Below are 22,510 nucleotides of genomic sequence, written 5' to 3'. Positions count from 1 at the left end.
TGAGGTGTTTTTTGCTGGTGTGTGATTGAGACCATGAAAATTTTCATCAAGAGCATTGACTGCATTGGTTTATTTAGATGTTCCCCTTCAAACATGCTGAGCATCACATCTTTGACAGGCTTTTAACCTGGAAGAAGAACCCTTTACACCCTGTTTGACCCGTGAGCTCATACTACCCCTGTGTTTGTGTGCTCTCTAGTGTTGCTCACGCTCACACCTCAAACCTGCATTCTAGACCACCAAACGATAACGTCAGCAGGAAATGGTGCAGGATATTTGTAACAGACTTTCATTTGTAGTTTCGAGAACGAGCATTGCTTATCCGTTTTGTGGGTGGGGAAAATGAAGTAAAACTGGGCTCAGACTACAGGAGATTTATGCCCGATTTGCCCCTCCTGACATTCTCGGCTCCGAATCGTAAACCTCCCGATCTGCTCTAAGTCACATCTGTGCCGCTCTGACAGTATCAAACATGTTTGATATTTAGCATTTTTAATCTGGATGTTTACGACTATGATTACGCCTGTACTTCCACAATAGCCAATGAGAGACAAGTCTACAAGGAAACGGAAGTGACAGAACTTTTGTTTGTCAAATGGCATTGGTTCTCATTAGCTTCATAACGGATGATGCTGCAAATTGTATAAATGTGATTTATTTCAGCAGAGGCTCTTGGTGCGGAACCAGACGAAAATATAAACCAGGCTTGTTTGGAATTGATTTTCTCCTTCACGTCATCTTGCATTGAACAGACATTCACACAAAATTACGTCAAATATTGGCGAGTATCCTCATAAACAGTAGGTTATGTCTTAGACTCTTAAGTGAGCGTAAACACTATACAGTTGAGAAATAAAGCGCATGTGTATTTCTGTGTATATTGAATCTCTGCAGTTCTTAATGTGACAGCAGTCTAATAAACCGGTTTATTTTAATGTTAGTTAAACAAGAAAATCGCTTGCTCCTCTTAGCTGAATAACTTTTGTAACTTTAATAAGTTATTTTAAAAAAAAATTAATAATAAAAAAAACATTTTATTTTATCTTTATCTTATTTTATTACTGGCAGTTTAACAATATATCTGAAATAAAAATAAAAATTAGCCTATGATTTACTCACCCTCAAGCCATCCTAGGTGTATATGCCTTCACCAGTTCAAAATGCTTACGCTTCATCAGACAAGCATAACTGGTGTGCAAGGTAATCAGGCGTAGAGTAAGAACTGCGAGAGGCGCGGGCACTACACTTTTTATTTTATTTTATTTTTTTATTAGTTATTATTTTTTATACACAAACATCGATACGCTTCATGAGGCCTTTACTAACCACCCGGAGTCGTGTGGAGGAGATATGTGCACTTTTATGGACTTCAAAAACAGAGAAACAGTCACTTCAAATATAAATCTTGCAAGAGCCATGTTTAATATAACTCTGATTGTGTTTGTCTAAAATCGTCTAGGATGACTTTAAGGTAAATAGTAAATAATGGGGGGATTTTCATTTGATTATATATATAATATACCAATCATATATATATATATATATATATATATATATATATATATATATATGAAGCCAGTGAAAATGTCTGGGCCTTGAGTCTTCAGTCTAAAATTTTGGTCTGTTCCTCACACAAAGCTAACTAATGACTTCAGAAGATCTATAATGCATGTGTCATCTGAGCTACCGTACCCTTTACCATATGTTGCAGCATACTTTCTGAATCAACATCACAGTCTTGCATCTATTCAGCTGCATACGTGTCCCTCTAGGACCTTTCCTCTTGTAGTGTCAGCAGAATGACACGAAAGATTTGATAGTCAAATGAGTTGGGTTTTTTAAGTGCTGCAATCACAGTGTATTTGATGATTTGCTGTTTTAAAAAAAAAGATAATACTATTCAGCAGAGAAGGCCTGATTTATTCAGTGAGAATATTTTTACTGTCAATGTTACTGGCAGCGTGAGCACTGTGGAAGTTTAGCACTAAAGCTCAATTTGTTGCCTTCCTGTAATTCAGTATGTTTAGAGAAGTGCCTTAGTTGTACAGCACTAGGCAAACATTACATGCTGTTCATTTTTGTGGTTTGTATCAGGCCTAAAATGGGCTGATATTAACAGAAGCTTCCAGAAAAACAGAAAAATGTGTTTTGTTCTCAAGCTCGGGGAGTGCCTCACTTGACATCAGCACAGAAGTAATAGGTCATTAGCCATTTACACCTGATATTAAGACGTATCTTGTTTGATCTGGTAATAATGTGACCATTGAATGCTGTTTGATTGATATAAGTGTTTGGAGATTGCACACACATATATCCACCTGAGAGATTGATGTACATGGTGTAATATAATTGATTTGATTCATTGGCTGCTCAAAATCAGCTCATCAGTCAATTAAACCTGAGCCAATGGTTGTGGTAAAGCTCTTGGTGAATCGCAGACCAGCAGTTACAGATGAGAACCTCTTAATGCACTTTAGCGGCTATGTTTCTTTTCTCATTTTCTCTCTTTCCTTTTTATTTTGTGTATGTGGATACCTCTTTCCCTGCCTGGTGGAATCTGATCCGTCCATCCATTCATCCATCATTCTGTGGAACAACATGATCTGAATGCTCACCAAAGTAGCAGTAAGTATGCATACAATCATTTTAACCACAAAACTAAAAATTCATGTGTAATTCAGTTTGTTCAAAATCTAGGACTAGATATTATAATTAGTGGTGTTTTTTAAAGACAAGCAGCACTATTACTATCGTTCATTAACTATTAACCCTAAGTATTAAACTGTAGTGTGTAACTTGTCCCACACTATTTATGCTACAGACATGAATAATACCTCAAATTGTGTGGTAACATTTGATTACAAATAAGTAAAATGTTTTGCCTTGTGGCCAGTGAAACAAACAAAAGAAACCACTAGACTGATAAAGGAAACCCCATAAGTCTGTTCGCACCGACACAAATATTCAGCTAAAAACTGCAAAATGCGTTCCGATTTACACATGCCTTTTTTCTGTTCAGACCAATGTGAAAAAACTGCTGACTGGCTGAATGAAAATCAAATGTACTCTGACAGTTAGTGGCCTTTATTAAAAAAACAAAACAAATATATTGATACAAAAGGGCAGCAGTGTGGAACTTTTTGTTTTTGACACCCACTTATCACAGAAGAAAGTCAAACTGTATTTGGGTAAATTATATGACGTGCATATTTTTTTGCCCAATTGTATTATTTCCTTTTAAATTCATGACACGCATCCTTTTATTCTTTAAAACCTATTTATTTTTAATACATTTTTAGTACATTTAAATACATATTATTTAATATTTTGTTATCTTAAATCCTAAAAATGTCAGGTGGTGTAACTGTCTGAACAACTGAACATACTAAGAAAACTATTTAAAATGGTGTCTTAATTAAAAATTAAATATTGTGGTATCATTCTAGCTTTTAAACCTTTCATATACATATTTTTTATAAGTTCCTGTAGTTTTAAAGCTGTTGGGATTATTTAAAAAACATTAGTCCAACAATTTGTATATTCTCAAATCTCAGGTTGACACAACTGCAGACATGGCTCTTTTAAAAGTTTTGAGAAGGTTTGTAGATCTCTCTCAAATACTGGTAAAAACTGTTAATTGGTTAGGGTAGGTTGGTTCACTCTACATATCAGGTGGTAAAACTTACAGTATTCGCATACAACTGTTTGGCCTGACATAAGAACAGTCAGAAAATAAATATAAACGCTTTTAAATGTTATTTAACAACTGAAACTTTACTGAAACTGTAACTTATGCACATTTGTCATGACTGAAAATATGCTTTACATCAGTTTTGAAAAGAGAAGCACTTTTTTTAAGCTTTATTTGTCAATGACCCATTTACATGTGTTCAAAAAGTTGTAAAAAAAAAAAAAAAAAAAAACATTTTGTTTCCGTTATGGTGTTTTTCAAATAACACCAAATACAAATATAGAGACGAGAGACTGTTTTGGATTCTTCCTCTACTATTCACTGAACATTGCTTGGCAAAATACTATTCCAACAAGTCGTGGTTATCCATGTGGTTATGATAAAGACATGAGGTGAATTTTTGTTTGTTTTGGATGTGGCATTAAGAGTTTTGCACAAGCAAACACTGGCATTCTCTTCAGAAAAATGTAGCAATACAGTTTTTAAGTGATCATTATGTCTTAATGTCTTAACCATGCGTTTAACTAATTACATTATTACAGCCAAGTTTCTTTGCTATTGTTTAAGTGTCAAACCCACTTTTCTGTTTGTGAAGATTCATCTTGTGAACAGTAACTATGTGTAGTCATAAAGGATGGCCACCTACACGTTTCTTATTTGTAGTGGTTTGTCAGACTGGCATGAAAAAGCCGTTGACTGTGTTTGGTTTTGGTCTACAGCAACAGAAGGACCTTGAGGGGTACGTGGGATTCGCGAATCTCCCAAACCAAGTGTACAGAAAGTCTGTGAAGAGGGGCTTTGAGTTCACTCTCATGGTCGTTGGTGAGTAGCTTCTTTTCAGTTAATTCCACTTATGTCCACAGAATTCCTCCTTTTTCCCCCTTCAATTAAAGCTAATTTGCCATTTGAGGAGAATCCTGCAACAACCTTTTTGAAATACCTGCTAGATCTTTTCTTTAATTTAAAACACATTTTGGTAAAGCTTTTAAAAACTGATTGTTCACATGAAAAAGATTGTCATTACTTAGGGTGTACTCACACTAGGCAATCTGAAACATCCGGGTTTGGCCCCCTGGGTTCTAGTTCAGCTGGCCCAGGCTGGCTTGGAAGATGTAAGCTAGAGAGCACAGTTCCGTTGGGCTCGGGCATGGTACTCATGCAGTGCTTATTGCCGGAGCACGGAACAGCTGTGCGTTACTGTCATCATTGCAACAGAAAGCATCAAACTATTACTACTTGGATACACTTTGATTAAATTAAGTATATTTAGGTTTATATTACGGTGCTGGTTCTCACCTTATTGATGAACATGAATTGTAGTTTGCCAGTAAAGCTGATAATTCCTCCATCAAAGTCAGCTGCCTCTGTAATGATCTTCTGATACGTACAGTGAAATCAAGTGAAAAATTGCTGCACGGCATAAATTATAAATCCGGTAGGCAGTCTATTAGCAAAAATGCTTTTCTTCCTGTATTCTTCAAAACAAAAATTTGCATCATGAATGACGCAAGTGTGCTCCCTGCGCCTGTACGTTAAGTGCAGTGTGAGTGCAGGCCAGCGGGGGAGTGGGGAGGGGAGACAATCACGCTCGGGCACGATATAAGACAACCATGCCTAGTGTGAGTACACCCTTACTCACCTTTGTGTTGTTCTGAATTTCTTTTTTTCCCTTGGAACAGCAAAAAAGATATTGGGTAAATGGTAAAATGGCATTTCTAATTTGCTGGAAAAGAGCAGCGCTTTTAGCGTTAGAACAGTCTGCTAAATTCCTTCTTTTATGTTTTGCAGAAAACAAGGTAATATGAGTTGGAACGACTTGACAGAGAGTTAATGTTGACACAATTAAAATTTGTATCCCTTTTAAAAAACAGATGTTAAAAAACACATATGGAAAAAAGCTTGAATGAAACCTTAATAAAAGCAGTGTCAAAAATAGAGGGCTTGTGACCCAGCATGCAGGGCTATGTGGATTATATGCACTCATGTGTCTAGCGGTATACGGTTTCACGCGGGGCGCTTCATGCCGGGCGCTGGCAGCTGTGCGCTGAAATGCATTAGTGATGGATTTCACATGGCAGAACAGATCGAGAGAGCAGGGCTCGGAAGACACGCGCATTCAAAACAAATGTGCTTCCCATTCTCCCATGGACCTGGGTTTTTTCCCCTCCTTTGGAATGTGTGTGTGAGTGTGGCCTTGTGGGTGGGAAGTTTCCTGTAATCCCGTTTATTCACCTTGGCCTGAGGACCCATATCTACCTCCACTTTCAGCTCTTCAGACTCCAAACACAACACAACCTGAAACTGCCACTGACGCCCACCTGGGGTCTCCTCACGTCCTGCTCATAATGAAGGTAATCCAGAGCAGAAGCTGCGTTTGTGACAGTTTTTCCGAATTTCATCTCCACTGGACTTTGGGAGGAGTGTTGGAGCAGCTACGCCCTGGAGTTTCCCCCTCTGCTGCACACTGGGCAGGAAACAAGCTTTTAGATGGCAATTTGGTGTACAGCATGTAATTAGAATCGCAGAGTAATTGAAAAAGTGCAGCACTGTCAAACATTACTAGCTCTCTCTCTCTTTCTTTGAATTATATAGACACAGATGTTGTTGTTCCGACCATTCGTCTGTTCTCGGCGGGACGTACACTGGGGATTTCTATGGTTTCAGATCTGTGTGTTAACTGACAGTAGGGAAGAGTCATGAGGCTGGTGAAGTCAATATTTACCAATCATTAACACATTTACCAGCCACTAGTAAGGATTGGCCTTAATCTTGGCTTGCGTGGAAGCATATGTGACCCGTGCTAAAGGAGGCAAAGGAGTCAGAAATGCGCGCGAGGATAGTTTCAAACTACTGGCAAGGCAATTGATTTTGAAGGGTTTTCACAAAAATTAGTTCATTAAGCCCTTGTCTAGTGATCCCATTGCTCCAAATAGCAATTACACTTCTAAAGCCCCGTTTCCACCAAAATTACCAGGAACAATTTGTACCAGGAACTTTTTTACAGGAACTTGTCTCCCCCCCAGACCTGCAACTGTCTGCGTTTCCACCGCGATCAAGTTCCGTCAAGATTAAGCAAATTAGGGTGTACTCACACTAGCCAGTTTGAACCGTGCCCGAGTGTGTTTGACTACCAAAGCGCGGTTCGTTTGACTAGTGTGAGTGCTCCGAACCGTGCTCCGAACCCGCTTGGAAGAGGTGGGCCAGAGCACGGATCAGTTGGACTCGGGCGCGGTTCACATGCAGTGTGAGCGCTAACCGTGCTGGAGTCCGTAATCAAAGCTGCAAAGTCCTTGCTGCACTTCAGCTGGTAACTTGCAAACCTCATAATACGAGCAGCACGATTACGTGAACATTTTCGCGCCACTAAGGCGACACATCTGTTTAACAACAGGCTGTGGACCACCGTGGACCACAAAGAAAACAGAGCAATGGACTCCATTGTGTTCAGAGAGCGCCGCTCTTTCTGTTTATCCCGAAACCGTCGCACCATTATGACGTAAGCGTGCTCCGGCACGAATGCTGAAACCCGAAACCGTCGCACCATAATGACGTAAGCGTGCTCCGGCACGAATAATGAAACCCTATGTGAGTGCAGGCCAGCGGGGAGTGGGGAGGGGGGACAATCGTACTCGGGCCCGGTTCATGGCAACCGTGCCTAGTGTGAGTACACCCTTAGTCCGGCGATGTAGGACTGCGCACGACTGCTCCTCCAAGTCAGTGACGGACAGTAATCATTTTTTGTACCGATTGAAAGATTTAGTGGACTGTTTACTGAACGTTATCTAAACCGATCTGGTGTTTACATGTGATGACTTTCAATCGCAATCATTTTGTCACATACAGTTTGTCTGCATCAAAAATGTCAACGCTGTTTTCTCCAGCAGCTGGAATGTGTTAACTGTAGCCATAGCAACTCTTAACGGCCACCAGGACTAATACAGTATTATATAAGCTATTTATTTGTTGTAAAGTGTAATCTCAGAAAAAAAAAATCTTCTGTCAGACGCAGTTAAAGTAAAAACTGCCTGGGGCAATATACGCTGTGTCATTATTCCAACATTATCTTCATAACTTAAGAAATAAAAAGTTTACCCCTCAGAAAAATGAACTTTCCTCTCTTGTCAACATGAGCACAGCACGCGCTGTCACGTCATGTAAGGACGCACACTTAAAAGTAATCTGTCAGGTCGTTTACATGGTAAAAAATAGACTGTAAAAAAATGAATAAGTATGGAAGAGATTCAAGCTGTGCTGCTTTTGCTGGTTATGTATAGGTTTACTAAAGAGGTAATTAACAATGACAGAAAAGAGCACTAATATGCAGATTCAGCAGCATGCAGCATATTCAGAAAGCTTGTAAAGCTAGATTTAAAATGACAATGTATATTATTATCAGCTATTACGGACATTGAACATGAGATGGCTGAGACGAACGCGCGCCATCAGACAGCAGACCGAACCTCGCAAAAGACTTTTAAAAATGCCGGTTGAAATAAAATGCTGCGTGAGCTCAACCAATCAGCATGTTCAGCGCCCAGGTCCCGCCCTCGAAAGTTCCTGAACTTTGAAAAAGTACTACCTCGCGAGCAGGGCCGTTTGGAGCATCTTTATTTGTACGTTTTCGGAGAGGAGTGCCTTTTCCTTGTCCATTAAAATGATCTCACTCCCGCTAACTGACAGATCCAAAGCACGCGCACAAAGGCACAAGCATTCATAGCGCACGATCCCGATATATACAGGTAAACAGAATTACAGCATTTCAAAATATCTGTCTTGGTGAGTATTCAAATGAACATTATCTGTTATGTCTTATGTGAACGTTTGGTTAACTGTTCGGGGGAAACATCTGATCCATGCGGTACAGTTGGTTTTAAAGGATTTGTTCCCTTAAAAATGAAAATTTTCTGATAATTTACTCAAAGATGTTCATGTCTGTCTTCAGTTGAAAAGTATTTCAATGGTAACCAACATTTTGAAGGTCCAAATTAAATGCAGTTTCAAAGGGCTTTGAAGTGCTTCAAAGGGCTCTGCACAATTCCAGCTGAGGAATAGGGTCTCATTTGTCATTTTAGGTCTCAGAAGGGTGCTCAAACCCTATCACTGTTAAAGGTGCACTATGAAACTTTCTATCCACTAGAGGGCACCTATTCAAAACAATGGGGAAGTTTGATGACGCCAAGTTTGAGCGCAGTACTTGGGACATGTGGTCTTCACCTCACAGCTGGTGGAAAATAGGACACGGGCAGAAATCATATCCATGGATGCGGTTATTAACGTTACTGTAGTGTAAAGCAGAGCAGGACCGAGTGTTGTGGAGCTGAGCACAGCCACTGGAGCGATTTGTTATACAAACACCTGCCTCGCGAACACCGGGACTTTTATTATGACAGGACGGGACACAGTCGCCGGGCACCCACACTTCCGCTTTTCTGGTCATGATTGTAAGGTAAAGCAGCTCTGTTTATCATATTAGATGCATTTAAGTGTGTTTAAAATGATGTCATGACGTTACTCTATGTGTTCACTCGGCGGTGCTGTGACATGTTCACACTGCTAATAGAAAAGCGCTTCTGCCAAATGAAACCGAGGGTAGCACAGATATGACCCAATTGACAGGCGACTCCCTCAAACGCTATGCTGACGTGCCGGTTCATTGGTTAAAATAGCAATTTTCTCACAATTTACAAATAGTTGGAAACATTTGGGATATTGTAAGTACTCAACTGAACAAAATATATAACACTGGCCTAGTGGTTTTGGGATATTTTACTGCAAAAATACTACATAGTGCACCTTTAAGAATTATGAGCTTTGTAAAGCTTTACTTGCCGATGATTTCTGAAAAATAATGGAAAATTGGATTTGTATTTCCAGATTTTAGGTTAAATTGGAGAGTTTTTAAAGTGGTTATAATTCAAAACTGACTGATACTGAACAGTTTTTGTATACATTTTAAACATGGTCTATATCATTGGTACTCCAATGACAGACCGCTTCCGGACAACTACTTGGTTCCATCTGGATCACAGGATGTAATTGCTGCATTTACAGTTTCTAGAGTTTAATGTGAGCAGCCCGTCAAAACAACGGTGTGGATTACACCACAATCGCTCAGGGCCGTTTACAGTAATGATCGTTCAGTGCTTCATCTTCTAATATTTTTATCTAAAGCCAAACACGCTTGATTCAAGCCCTGCCGCTCCATGCATGTTGCTTCTCTCTCTCGTTAAACGTAAAGCTCCACTTTAAGAGCTGCAGATGACATGGTTATTTTAACAACAGTAGCAAAAAATAGGCATTGTGATAAAACATTTAACTAAAGACTGACCATTTTACTAAACCAGGTTTGTGATGTTCGTACCGCCTTTAGATGTATTGTTTTTGTCCCCATTTTTTTTTTTTTTTTGGTGTATATTGGTAAAATTTCTTGGTATAAAACTGGTATAAAACAAAAACAAAAAAACAACTACATTGCTTTACTCTCGGGACCAAAGATTCTCCTCTTTGACTAAAAGTTGCTGCCATTCCAAACTCAAAATATCTTCACTGATTATAAATATCATGTTATTTTTTTGAGTGAACTATCCCTTTAAATGGCTTTTTTTCTGACAGTACACACAAACAGATCATCTTTCCTGCATTCTAGTTTTATCTGAGCCAGTGAAAGTTCTTTTGGAAGTTCGTGGTAAAGTCTTTCCCTGCCAGCACAGGCCTGAGCTTTTCCTGCTTCCCAGCTTCCCCCACCCCTGTCATTCGATGGGGAGTTCCTCTGGAATAAGCCCCCTGGTTTATACAGCTGTGGGATATTTCCTTTAAAGGAAGCGCGCTGGACCCTTAACGATCCGCCTGGTGGTCTTTGGGTTAAACTGCTCCAGTGGCATGACTCTCACCCCACTCTTCTCTGGCTTAACACCGCTTGTTTAGATTTGCCTCCATTGAAACAGTTTGGATTTATTGTAGTGTTTGCTGTGTCTGAGGAGTGTCCTGTTAATGTTGTGAAATACAGGAGGCTGGATGGATGCTTGTTGTGTGTTGTTTTTCATCTGCTCAAGGCAGGCCTGTAAAGGTTTGACACCGCACAAACTGTGAGTTTCGTAATGCACAGAGACAGGGCGGGTTACAGATACCGCAGTGTTGCATTTTTGGGCGGCTGACAGGAAAGCCCTGATCTATCATCATCGTTGACACGGAGTTCAATGAAAACTCTCTAATTAGTTGTAGTGTTAACGTAGTAAACCTTCTGCCCATAGTCACCTTTTTGTTCATTTGTCAGTGTCTTTCTTTCCTTCCTTAATGCTAAACTCGTTCTGCATTTACATTTACATTCTCTTGTGTGGAGTCATTCAGAGTTTAACTAAAAGGGAAAGTTAAGTTAAAAAAAAAGTAATTTACACACCCAATTGTTTCAAACCTACATGACTTTTTTTCCTACAATGGAACTAGACACTAGACTGTACCTTTTTTTTGTTCATTCTGTCAATGGCAAGTAAATGGATAAAACTGACCAACCATAAACATTTTGATGTTATTTTTATGCAAAAATATTTTTGTCTCTGTTATATGTTTGCTACAAATATGCAAACATATTATAACAAGTTATGTAACAAATGATGCAATTGTTTCAGTCGCAGAAAGTGAACCTGCACCTGTCAAAATTGCTTTGTAATGTGGTTCCTCATTTTAATTTTGGAGACTTGGTATATTCACATGGATCACTGGAAGAGAGAAAAAAATTCAGACATCTTAATCTTATACTGTATATTGACGGTAAATATTCAGCTAAATCAGATAATTTTTTTACTTGTAGACGTGGATTTGCGCACATCAGCGTTGGTCAGACTATCATTCTTCAAGTCGGTGCGTTCTGATTGCCTGTCAGGCCTAATGTCATTCATCAGCTAAAAAAAAAAAAACATTTTGAAAGTTATTCAAACAATATAATTATGGCCGTGTTGTGGAGTTTGCTATTCTGATCATGCTTTTATATTAACACTGTGTATTAAAGGAACACATTATTGAACTCATTTTCCAACTCCCCTAGAGTTGAACAGTTGCAGTTTACCGTTTTCAAATCCATTCAGCCGATCTCTGGATTTTGCGGTAGAACTTTTAGCATAGCTTAGCATCTAATTCAATCTGATTAGACCATTAGCATCTCACTCAAAAAGGACCAAAGAGTTTAGATATTTTTTTGAAACTTGACTTTAGTTACATTAAGACCGACGGAAAATGAAAATATATGATTTTCTAGACCAATATGGCTAGGAACTATACTCTCATTCCTCCTTATTAATCCAGGAACTTTGCTGCCTTACCATGGGTGCAGCAAGCACAATAAGGTCGCATATAAGGTTGCATCAGGAGATAAGGTTGCATCAATTCATGAATAATGAGAGACACAAGGCAAATTACTTTATAAATAAAGTTTTAACACTTCAGCAAATCAATTATTTTGAAAAATTGGCAAGAACTGCCTGCTTTTTACCACCACCATCCCTAGATGCTGTTTGCGTAATTTGGTGAAGATCTAATTAACAGCCTAGGAGTTCAAAAAAGCTGTCAAAATGTCCAAAGATTTATATGGAGTGAAATCAAGTTATGATCCAAAATGCTAATTGCCTTATAGCGCCTAGTCTCAGATGTGTGTCTGTGCTCCCGAGTAGAGGTGCATGATTTGGACCTTCCTGCCATGTTTGGGGTCTCTGTTTTTCTGCCCTAAAAGTGTATGAGTGACAGAGACCGTAAATCATCTAAAGAAAATATATACAAACACAGTAGGGTTCCAATGCTTTCTGTGCTTGGACCCCTAAATATACAATCTACTCCTGCAATGCTGCTAACCTGCAGCTTGCACGAGCTTGCATTTTTATTGTCACATTTCCATGGTATTTTTGAACCTTGCATGGATCACAGAAGCAGCAGCAGAATACGGTAACATTGTTCCTTGCCATACAGAAAAAATGAATGTTAAAGGTTTCTGTTGAATTACAAAAAGGACAAAGGAACCCCATAAGTAGTTCATAACTTATGGGTGCAGCTCCTAAATCTTTAGACACAACTCAAATGTTAAGTACACACAGGGCTTGACATTAATGGGTTAGTTCACCCAAAAATGAAATTCATGTCATTAATGACTCGCATCAGTTAGTTAATTAGAATCTCTTGAAGCATTGAAAATACAATTAATCAACTGAAGTCACAGATGGACTACTTTGATGATGTTTTTATCCCCTTTCTGGACATGGACAGTATAGTGTGCATACACTTTCATACGCTCTCAGACTAAATATAAAATATCTTAAACTGTGTTCTAAAGATGAACGGAGGTCTTACGGGTGTGGAACGACATTGGGGTGAGCCATTAATGACATCAATTTCATTTTTGGGTGAACTAACCCTTTAACACCCTGTGTCAGCAGTGGCGTGTAACGCAGTCACTCCTGCTAGCCACTTTGTCGAGTTGAATTTTATATCTAATATATACATTTTTCAATCGTAGTGTTTTAAACAGGCATCTGCAATGATTAATCAATTGGTCAATGTAGTATCGTTTTTTTTCCTTCTCGATATGTCTACTAAAATATCTGAAACACTTCTAATAGGCCGGCTCGTTTTCCACACAATAGACACATGATACCAGCTGTGCTCTCTCATGATTGCTCTGACAGCAAGTTGACACACAACCCCGCCTCCCCTCACTCACTTGTTTCCTTTGCCTCGGATGAATATTGCTGGTGTTACATCTTGAATTTCGGCGTGGGATTGTGCTTCTCGCACATACTCCTTACTCACTCACCAAGTGCGTGCACATAAAGCCAAGTATTTTGTCTTTATAAAACAGTATAATGGGTCGTGCGTCAGGTCTTAAAGTGACAGCAGCCTAATTATAAGATAATATTAAAAAATATCTATATTGGCAGTTTTCCCCATGGTATCGATGTGAAAATGCAGAGTGCCTAGGAACTTTGGAAAACCGTTAGCTACAGTAGCTGATGAACAAAACAGTTGTCATGTCCTGCTTACACAGTATTTAAAAACGCATTTTTACACCATTTCGCCCAACAACAAAAAAATTATTTTAGCAGAATTGGAGCAGAATTGATCCTTTTGGAGCTTGTACGTACTTGTCAACTATCTTCATATGGATATGAGCAATGTGAAGAACTTACTTTTGTGTTCTATTGTAGAAAGTAAGTCATACAGATTTGCTGTGACAGATGTGAATGTTTATTTTTGGGGAACTATCCATTTAAAGATTTTGTACTAAATTAGTTTCCTTAAACAGCTGTGAGTTACGACACCATAAAAACTCCTGCAAGCTACAGTTCCATGAAATCTTCAGCCTTTTGTGTGAATTTCTTCTAGCAGGGAAATTCTTCTCTCTGGCAGCCCTATATTCAGTGTCATGTGTCTTCCAGCAGTAACTCCACCATCATGGCTGTTTTTCTGGTCTCTCAGCTGCGCTGGTTCCACTCCAAAGAATGGCAGAAGTGCATCCCAGTACCTACTTCGCTCCACCACTCGCTGCCTGCTTTTATTGTTTCCCTAATTCATAATGACATTTTAAAGAAGACCGTATTTCACTCGCTGTTTTCACAAGACCACAGGCCTGTTTTCAAAGACCACATTCAGCAAGCAAAAATAAATCCTGTTGGGCTTTCCCTCATTCTGCTCAAAGAAATCAGTTGGTTTTGCATCGCTCCAGGCTGTGAGTGGAAGATGTTTCTGTTGCATCGGTGAGGTCACTGTTGTTCTGCCCTTCTGGAAAACATTTAGGATTTGAAAAGAAGCTTTTCTTTGTTTGACGGTTCTCTCCCTGTTTTACGTGCTGCTTTGGCTGGCTGTGGAAGTGGCACTGGGTTGGGCACTTGCTAAAGGTCAGGAGAGAAGTCCAGCGCTGCTCTGTGCCAGCATGCACCCAGTTTCCTTCACACTGTCCTCTTTGTTCCGGGCCTTACAGGAACCATGTTGCCACGCATCCAGTTGATAGATTGCTCACGGATGCTTGGAGGAATTGTTCTGTGAAAAAGACACTTGTTGTGTGTGGAAATCAAAAGTCAGCAATATTTTTGTTTAACGCAGAGTGGAATGAGTTACCTTTCTGGCATATTGCAAACTACATTTGATATATTTTCAGAAGAAAAGACCAATGGTTTTCAGCGTGTAAATGTAGTTCACAATTCTTGGGTGTTCCAGAGTATTGCTATGCAGTTGCTTAGGTGCTCTGAGTAATTTTTGGTTACTTTAGGTGGTTGCTTGTTGACATACACCAGCATTTCAAGGGTTGGTTCATTTAAAAATTTAAATTATGTCATTGATTAGTCACCGTCATGTTCCAAACCCTTAAGACCAACGTTCATCTTCAGACCACAAATTAGATATGTTTGATGAAATCAGATGGGTTTCTGAACCACACATAGACTGCAACATCACTGCAACCTTTAAAGCTCAGAAAGGTAAAGACATCATTAAAATAGTCAATTCAACCTTAATGTTATGAAGTGACAAGAATACTTTTGTGTGCAAAAAAAAAAAATCTAAATTAGCAACTTTATTCAACCATCTCTTCTCTTCAACGTCACTCTGCTACACTATCTACATAGTAAAAATGGTGCAGCACTTCCAGGTTCTACATCAGAACACCGGCTCATTATTGGCCGATGCTGTTCACGTGAGCATCACGACCAATGCGTATGATGCTGAAGCAGGAGCTAGCCAATAATGAGCCGGCGTTCTGATGTAGAACCTGGAAGTGCTGCACTGAAAAAATCTTAAAGGGTTAGTTCACCCAAAAATGAAATTTCTTTCATTAATGACTCACCCTTATGTCGTTCCACACCCGTAAGACCTCCGTTCATCCTCGGAACACAGTTTAAGATATTTTAGATTTAGTCTGAGGGCTTTCTGTCCTTTGAATGTAAGTTTATGCCCGCTTCCACATCCAGAAGGTTATGAATACATCATCAAAGTAGTCCATATGTGACATCAATTGGTTAGTTAGACTCTTTTAAAGCGTCGACAATACATTTTGGTCCAAAAATAACAAAAAATACGGCTTTATTGACCGTGGCAACATGGCTCCTGGGTGCATGCTGGCACAGAGCAGCGCTGGACTTCTCTCCTGACCTTTAGCAAGTGCCCAACCCAGTGCCACTTCCACAGCCAGCCAAAGCAGCACGTAAAACAGGGAGAGAACTAACCCTTTAATTTGTGTTCTGATGATGAACAAAGGTCTTACAGGTTTGGAACGACACATGAGTGAGCAATTAATGAAAGAATTTTCATTTTTGGGTGAACTAACCCTTTAAATGTAATCCTTTTATTCAACAAGGATGCATTAAATTAATCAAAAGTAACAGCAAAGACATTGTAATATTACAGAATATTTCTATTTCAAATACTGTATAAAACAATACAAAAATATACAAAAATGTATTCGTTTCCACAAAAAATTGAATTAATTTTAATTGTGTAATATTACTGATTTAACTGTATTTTTGAATAGATAAATGCAGCATTGGAATGGTGAGCACAAGATAATTCTTTCAAAAACACAAAAAGTCTTACAGATGGACTCCAAATATTTGAACAGTAGTGTAACTCATAAGAGTTCCTCCTCATGATTGTCCACTAGATGTCCATTTTATTGTCCACTAGGTGAAAAAGTCTAGTTGGTTAGAAAAGTAACTGTGTACCTTTTCTAAACAACCCCATGTTATTTGAGTTATTCATATCCATATCACAAATGTTTAGCATTCAAATCATTCATGACATTATAACACTTAGGGTTAAGTATGAGCGATGGTGAAAGTGATATGCTTGTCTTGTCAAACACCACTAATAAAGTTTGTCATGTTTTGGGAATATCCTCTTTGTTTATCTTGGTTCTCAGCTCACCCTCTGGTTCTTCTCCTGGTTTGTGCTTTATCATATTGAGTCTGAGTTTCAGACTGTTAAGTTTTTCTCTCCGTCTATCCAGATAAATAGTTGTATTCTCTTGTGGTTCATGGAATTCCACAAATTTCAGATACCGTCTGCGATTCCCAGACTCAAGTTGTGAACGACCCCATATAAGTTCATGTCAAAGCTGATTACATTATGCCACTCCTCCAGACTGATTTCCTGTTTTTGTAGTTAAGTTTAAGAAACGGCAACATTTCAGACATTCCAAGTGCTGAGTTTGATAGATTTGCAGTAATGTGCCTTATAGCATCCTATGATTTCCGGACAGAATAGTGGAATCCAGGTCTTAAAACAGAATTGATAAAAGTATAGCGTGGAATGTAAATTTTTGCAGATTTTGGATTAACGAATCAAAAGGGCTGTATACTCATAAACAAACCTCTGTTGTGCAGCACTTCATTTGAATAAAAAAAAAGCTTTTTTTCTTTTTTGTTGAAGGATTTAGAAAAAAAATCTGGTTTTAAAAGATTGATCCAGTTGTAAAAGTTTTTTATTTTTATTTTATTAATTTGATAACCACAGTTGTTTTGGGGGGATGGGGTTACATTTGTAATAAATCACAGAATCCAGAAAAGCAAACAAATAACTGAAAAAAATATTATAATAATATGGAATTAGCAAAAAAGAATAAATATGGTCCCATTATTGTTGATATTTTAATAAATTATTAAATGTTTACAATTGTATGAGTTCCATTGATTATACGTGGTTTTGCTTTTAACTTAATGAAACCAGAAAATAGAATTTGGGAATAAACAAAACCGATTTAATTGTGCGCTAGCTTTAGCAAGTACCATAAGTTACTCAAAATATTTAATTAAACAGGCATGTAAGAGGAGGATGTGTAGACCATTGTGAATGATGACTGTTCTGATTCTGTGAAAATCTCCAGAATCAAATTCCTCACAGTGCTTGTTCACAAACAACAGAAGCGATGAGTGAGTCAAGTCCTGACGTAATGTCTTACTCTCTGTCTTGCAGGAGAATCAGGTTTGGGGAAGTCTACACTCATCAACTCCCTGTTCCTGACAGACTTGTATTCACCAGAGTATCCCGGACCATCTCACAGAATCAAGAAAACCGTTCAGGTGAGACCCACTCAGCATACGGATGCATCATCTTTGCGATCAGTATAGAGCGCTACAGTGACAACATATTTATTATTGGCCAATCCAAAAGTTCACATCACCCTGGTTACCTCGACCTTACAAAATATTTTTCAATTGACTTTTGGATTTTTTGCAGAAAATAAGCTCAACTAAAGTTTGTTTTTTATACTATAAATGAAAAACGCCTAATATAATCTACTCAAGCAAAAGCTAATCGTTATCTATAAACAAACTATGTCATGATCACATGACTTCAAAGTCACCATTAAGCTTCCGGCAACTTTAAGACATTTATCCAAAAACTGATTAAAAAAACCCATTGACTCTAAGACGATGGAATCAGAAGAGCTCAATTGTATCTCGTTTCTGGGTTTTGGCCTACAAAAATGTCATCCCTGCATATTTCTCGCATCTGGAGCACATATGCCTCAGTCTGTCTCTTGCCGAATCAGCAGTATTCTAGCATCAGCCTACTATCAAACTTTAAATTTAACTTCCCATATCTCTAAAGCAGGGGTTCCCAATTCCAGTCCTAATGCATCCTCGCTCCGCACATTTTGCTTGACACACCTGAATCAGAAGAGAAGCACCCCTATGCTCTCTACTGATTGACATGTCCCTATGCAGTTTTCACTACACCCTACTCTCTGAGCTTGGGGTAGCTGTTCCAAGTTCACTTCACATAAAGGTACCCTAAAATAATTTGAAACAATATTTTAAATTGTTCTCTGATAAAATAGAGGGATGTGGCTTATTTAAGGTCAAAAATTGTCCAGATATGGTTTTACAGGTCCATTTAGAAGGGAAACAAACCTAGAAATTGTCCCTAGGATGTAACGCTCTGTTTTTGCCTTATTTTGAAGGGTCGTGAATATTAATGCAGAGTTCTGCTCTGATTGGCTGTTTCACTGCACTGCTCAATGACAGCGAACATTTTAACTTTGAATCACAAACTGAAGTGGGTAGGGCGTAAATATGTTGTTTGTACAGTAACGTTACAGTTTGACAGTAGAGTACTGATTTAAAAGTCGATTTATTTAGCCAAATAAAGTAATGTAGAAGCCACTCAAAATAGTCAGTGTCATGTTTATTACTCACCCCGCTGCAAAATAATCATACTTTAGTTCTCAAAAATGTATATTTAAGTAACAAATTGAATAGAAGCCTTGTCAAATGACTATCATTTCAACTTGAACTTGAACAGATGAAGGTGACGTTAGCTACAAGCATCGAGTGAGCGATCTGTAAGCAACTAAACAGTAGTAGTTAACGTAGTTAGCTTCTGAGTTATGTGTTGATGATGAAATATAGGCTAATTTAGATTTCAATCCATCAAAAGGGATAGACATGCGTATCTACTGTTGTATTTTATGACAACACTGGCAGGAAATAATATTAACCTTTGTCATTTGACAAACTGTTATGTGTGCTACTTGGAGTTTCCAGTTGTTACTATACTAGCATCTTGTGTTGGTTCCAACTTAGACAACACAGGGGATTTTATCATTAATTTTGTCTTACTAAGAAACTTTCAATTTAATCAGAAATGGGTTTGACAGTCAAGAAGTGGATAAAATCATTATTTACTGTTTGTAGGAATATGGTTAGAATCGGCCCTTTCTTCAGTTTTAGATGATGAATGAATCCTGCTTGATATTGTCCCAGGTTAGAAAAACTGTCCATGGTGAAATGGGTCGAGCAAACTAACGATTTTGAACTAAATTGTTGTGGTATCCGATTGTAAATAAACATCAACCATGACTGTTGACATTTTTATCTGTGGGAAGTCTATGAAAAGACCTCACATCCCCTGCACAGCCTGGAACATGACATTTATTTCCATGATCTGCAGTTTTTGCTATCCTCGCACATCGCTTGTTTACCTGATAGAACTCCCGATGATTCAGCTGCACATTTCCGCCTGACAATGAACATTGGCTTGCATACATATTAATAATTCCAGCGATTGCGTCACAGGTGGCATTATATTGAGAATCGCTTGTTTTTTCATGGTGTTATTCACAGACAAGATTTACATATGAAGGAGGAGGCAATGGTGTTTGAGACTCACAGTATGTGATGTCCATTTACTGAACTCTTGTTATTTAACTATGGCAAGGTTAATTAAATTTTTTTTCTAAGGCAACTTTAACAAAATGCATTAATTCGCAATAACCTGCGATGTCATCAAACTCAGACTTAAGTTGCACATATTATGGGGACTAATAATGGAGATTAAGGTTTGATGCCATAATATACATTTATAAATATAATATAAATTACCATACTTTCATTTAATATACATGTGTATAAAATCCATATATCTATTTCTTTGATTTTATTTATATTGTATCCATATACATACTTAATCTAATCTGTCAAATTCAAAAACCCTATACCGAATGATAAATGTATGTTGCGATGTTTAATATGAAAATGTAATTTGGTAATGTTTTTTTCCCTTAATCTTATTTAACCCGTGATCATGATAGTTCTGACTGACATGTCTCACACACTTTACACCCACGAACAGCCACATTGAAAGATGGCGTAATAACCTTTTAAGTTTACTTTGCAGCACATATGGTTGAATGGAACCCACACCTCAACTGAGTGTGTAAGATAAGAGAGACAAACAAAATGTGCAGAGCGGGAAGGCTCAAGAACTGGAATTGGGAACCCCTGCTCTAAAAGAAGGAAAATGTGATGTGGCCTGCTGCTAAAATACCAAACAGCAGCTGTCAGTCCAGTGAGCATTAGAACTCGATTGACAGGCAGTGTCATTCACTATCGAACACAGGTGTGACCTATGATCCCCCACTTTTGTGGTATGTGGATTGTCAGGTATTGAAAAGAATGCAGTGATTACATCGCCACACTATTCACACATTTATGGTGTTTTCGCAGTCAACCTAGGTCTCAGTGATTGTGTGGACAATTTTCATTGTGCTTGTTATTTTATTTTTATCTTTGACGTTGTAGATTAGTACATCTTTGAGGAACGCTATGCGAAATATTGAAATGATTGCGTTACATTATGCAATTGTGCCATCATATGACTGTCATGTACACAAAGATGTGCTTGCAAATGATATACTGAAATAATTTGCAGCCTCACAGAAATATACCCCATCTATTTGATGTTCAGGCAGTCACTGTCCCAAATAGTGTTACTGTATATGATGTAATGGGCCTATATAAAAAATGTAATTGGGATTTTTCTGATTAAGGGCTCTATTTTAATGATCTGAGCTTAGTGTCCGAATCCACTTTTGCTAGTTTAAAGGGGGGGTGAAATGCTGTTTCATGCATACTGATCTTTTTACACTGTTAAAGACATGGAATCCCATACTAAACATGGACAAAGTTTCAAAAGTTAAGGTGGACGTTTGATGGGAGTATTTCTTTGTCAAAAATACTACTTCCGGTTAGTCATAAGTTTCGGCAAGTTTTTTGCGATCATGCGTCCCCTTTGACGTTAGTGGGGGCGGAATTATCTTGTATGGGCCTTACGGACAATTCTACCGGAAGCGTGTGAGAGAGAGAGAGGGAGAGAGAGAGAGAGAGAGAGAGAGAGAGAGAGAGAGAGAGAGAGAGAGGGAGAGAGCGAAAGCAACAGGCTATGCCCATCAAAGCGCTCGTAGGCTGCGCTGCACAGGTAATGTGCACAATTAACAATGACATCAAAAAGTGCGTTTTTGGTTGCCAGACCAAGACAGTCCTGCACAGATTCCCCCAAAACCCCGCGGTAAGGCAACAGTGGATGTAATTTGCTTTTCCGGATCAGCAACTGAGTTGCGCGAATGTTTATATCTGTTCGCTGCATTTCGGTGCCGACTGTTTCATAAACATGGCCCAGCATGACGCCGGATTTTCCAAAAGCCTAATGCTGAAGGATGGAGCAGTCCCAACGTTAGAACCGCGGGCGGTGAGTTAGACTGCTTCAAATGTCTGTGTCTATGCTCATCAAGTAGCCCAAACATGATCACGTATAGTTACTATATATATTACTATATATAGAAATTGATCAATGGAGCATGCGATGTGTAGTGCGTGTACATTTGTTTAGCTGGCCACTATATGTGTAACTTTATGTTTGTGTATTGTGAAAGCACTCAACAATACACAAAGAGGGGGGAAATATGTTGAACTAAATAAGCACGCTTCTTCATTCAAATGCGCTACTATTCCGTGTCTATCTATGTAAACACTAACTTAACCTGTCTACACAAACCACACGTAAACACACAAACACACGTGCACAACTGCACTTCCCACATGTACACCTTCAAAGACAAAAATACGACGATATAATTCAAGTATAAATATGTAAATAACACAAGCCGCTAAGCATATTATATAGTTAGTGTATATCGTACCACATAGAGACGTCCTGCTCTAGTCGTTTTTGCTGCTGCTCCTGTTCAACTGCAGCCTCTGGGTCTGATTCCGGATCATAGATGTATGGCTGTATCTGATTAAAAGCCATATTTTTATTTTGAATAAAGTTTTTTCCCCGCTGTTAGGGATGACAGCTTTACGACGCACTCGACGCACTCAACACAATAGCAGCGGCGTGCACACGTCATTATTTAGCTCCGCTCACACGACACCCCCACCCGCTCGGCTTTTTTCGGAAAGACTCGGAACAGCGCATCTTTCTTATATAATTATAAAAAAAATAAAGACTTTTCGGAGATATGCAGGATGCAATGCTACTCTATAGGTACTCAAGATTGACATGACA

General features: G+C 38.6%; 1 protein-coding gene across 4 annotated transcripts in view; it reads left to right on the top strand.

Moving 5' to 3' along the window:
• The first annotated feature begins 2,592 nt into the window (after positions 1-2,592).
• The window catches only part of septin7a (septin 7a), a 70,869-nt gene continuing 50,951 nt past the window's right edge, over positions 2,593-22,510 (top strand). For all 4 annotated transcript variants that reach the window (XM_067424956.1, XM_067424955.1, XM_067424954.1 and 1 more), the window contains exons 1-3: positions 2,593-2,625; positions 4,411-4,513; positions 17,636-17,742. In XM_067424956.1, the coding sequence (XP_067281057.1) occupies positions 2,608-2,625; positions 4,411-4,513; positions 17,636-17,742 (228 nt within the window). In that variant the 5' untranslated portion in view covers positions 2,593-2,607. The remainder of the gene's footprint in view (positions 2,626-4,410; positions 4,514-17,635; positions 17,743-22,510) is intronic.

Source organism: Pseudorasbora parva, chromosome 19, assembly GCF_024679245.1.
Source record: "Pseudorasbora parva isolate DD20220531a chromosome 19, ASM2467924v1, whole genome shotgun sequence".
Taxonomy (NCBI): domain Eukaryota; kingdom Metazoa; phylum Chordata; class Actinopteri; order Cypriniformes; family Gobionidae; genus Pseudorasbora; species Pseudorasbora parva.
The sequence above is the reverse complement of the archived record's forward strand: the minus strand, read 5'-3'. Positions and strand labels throughout refer to the sequence as shown.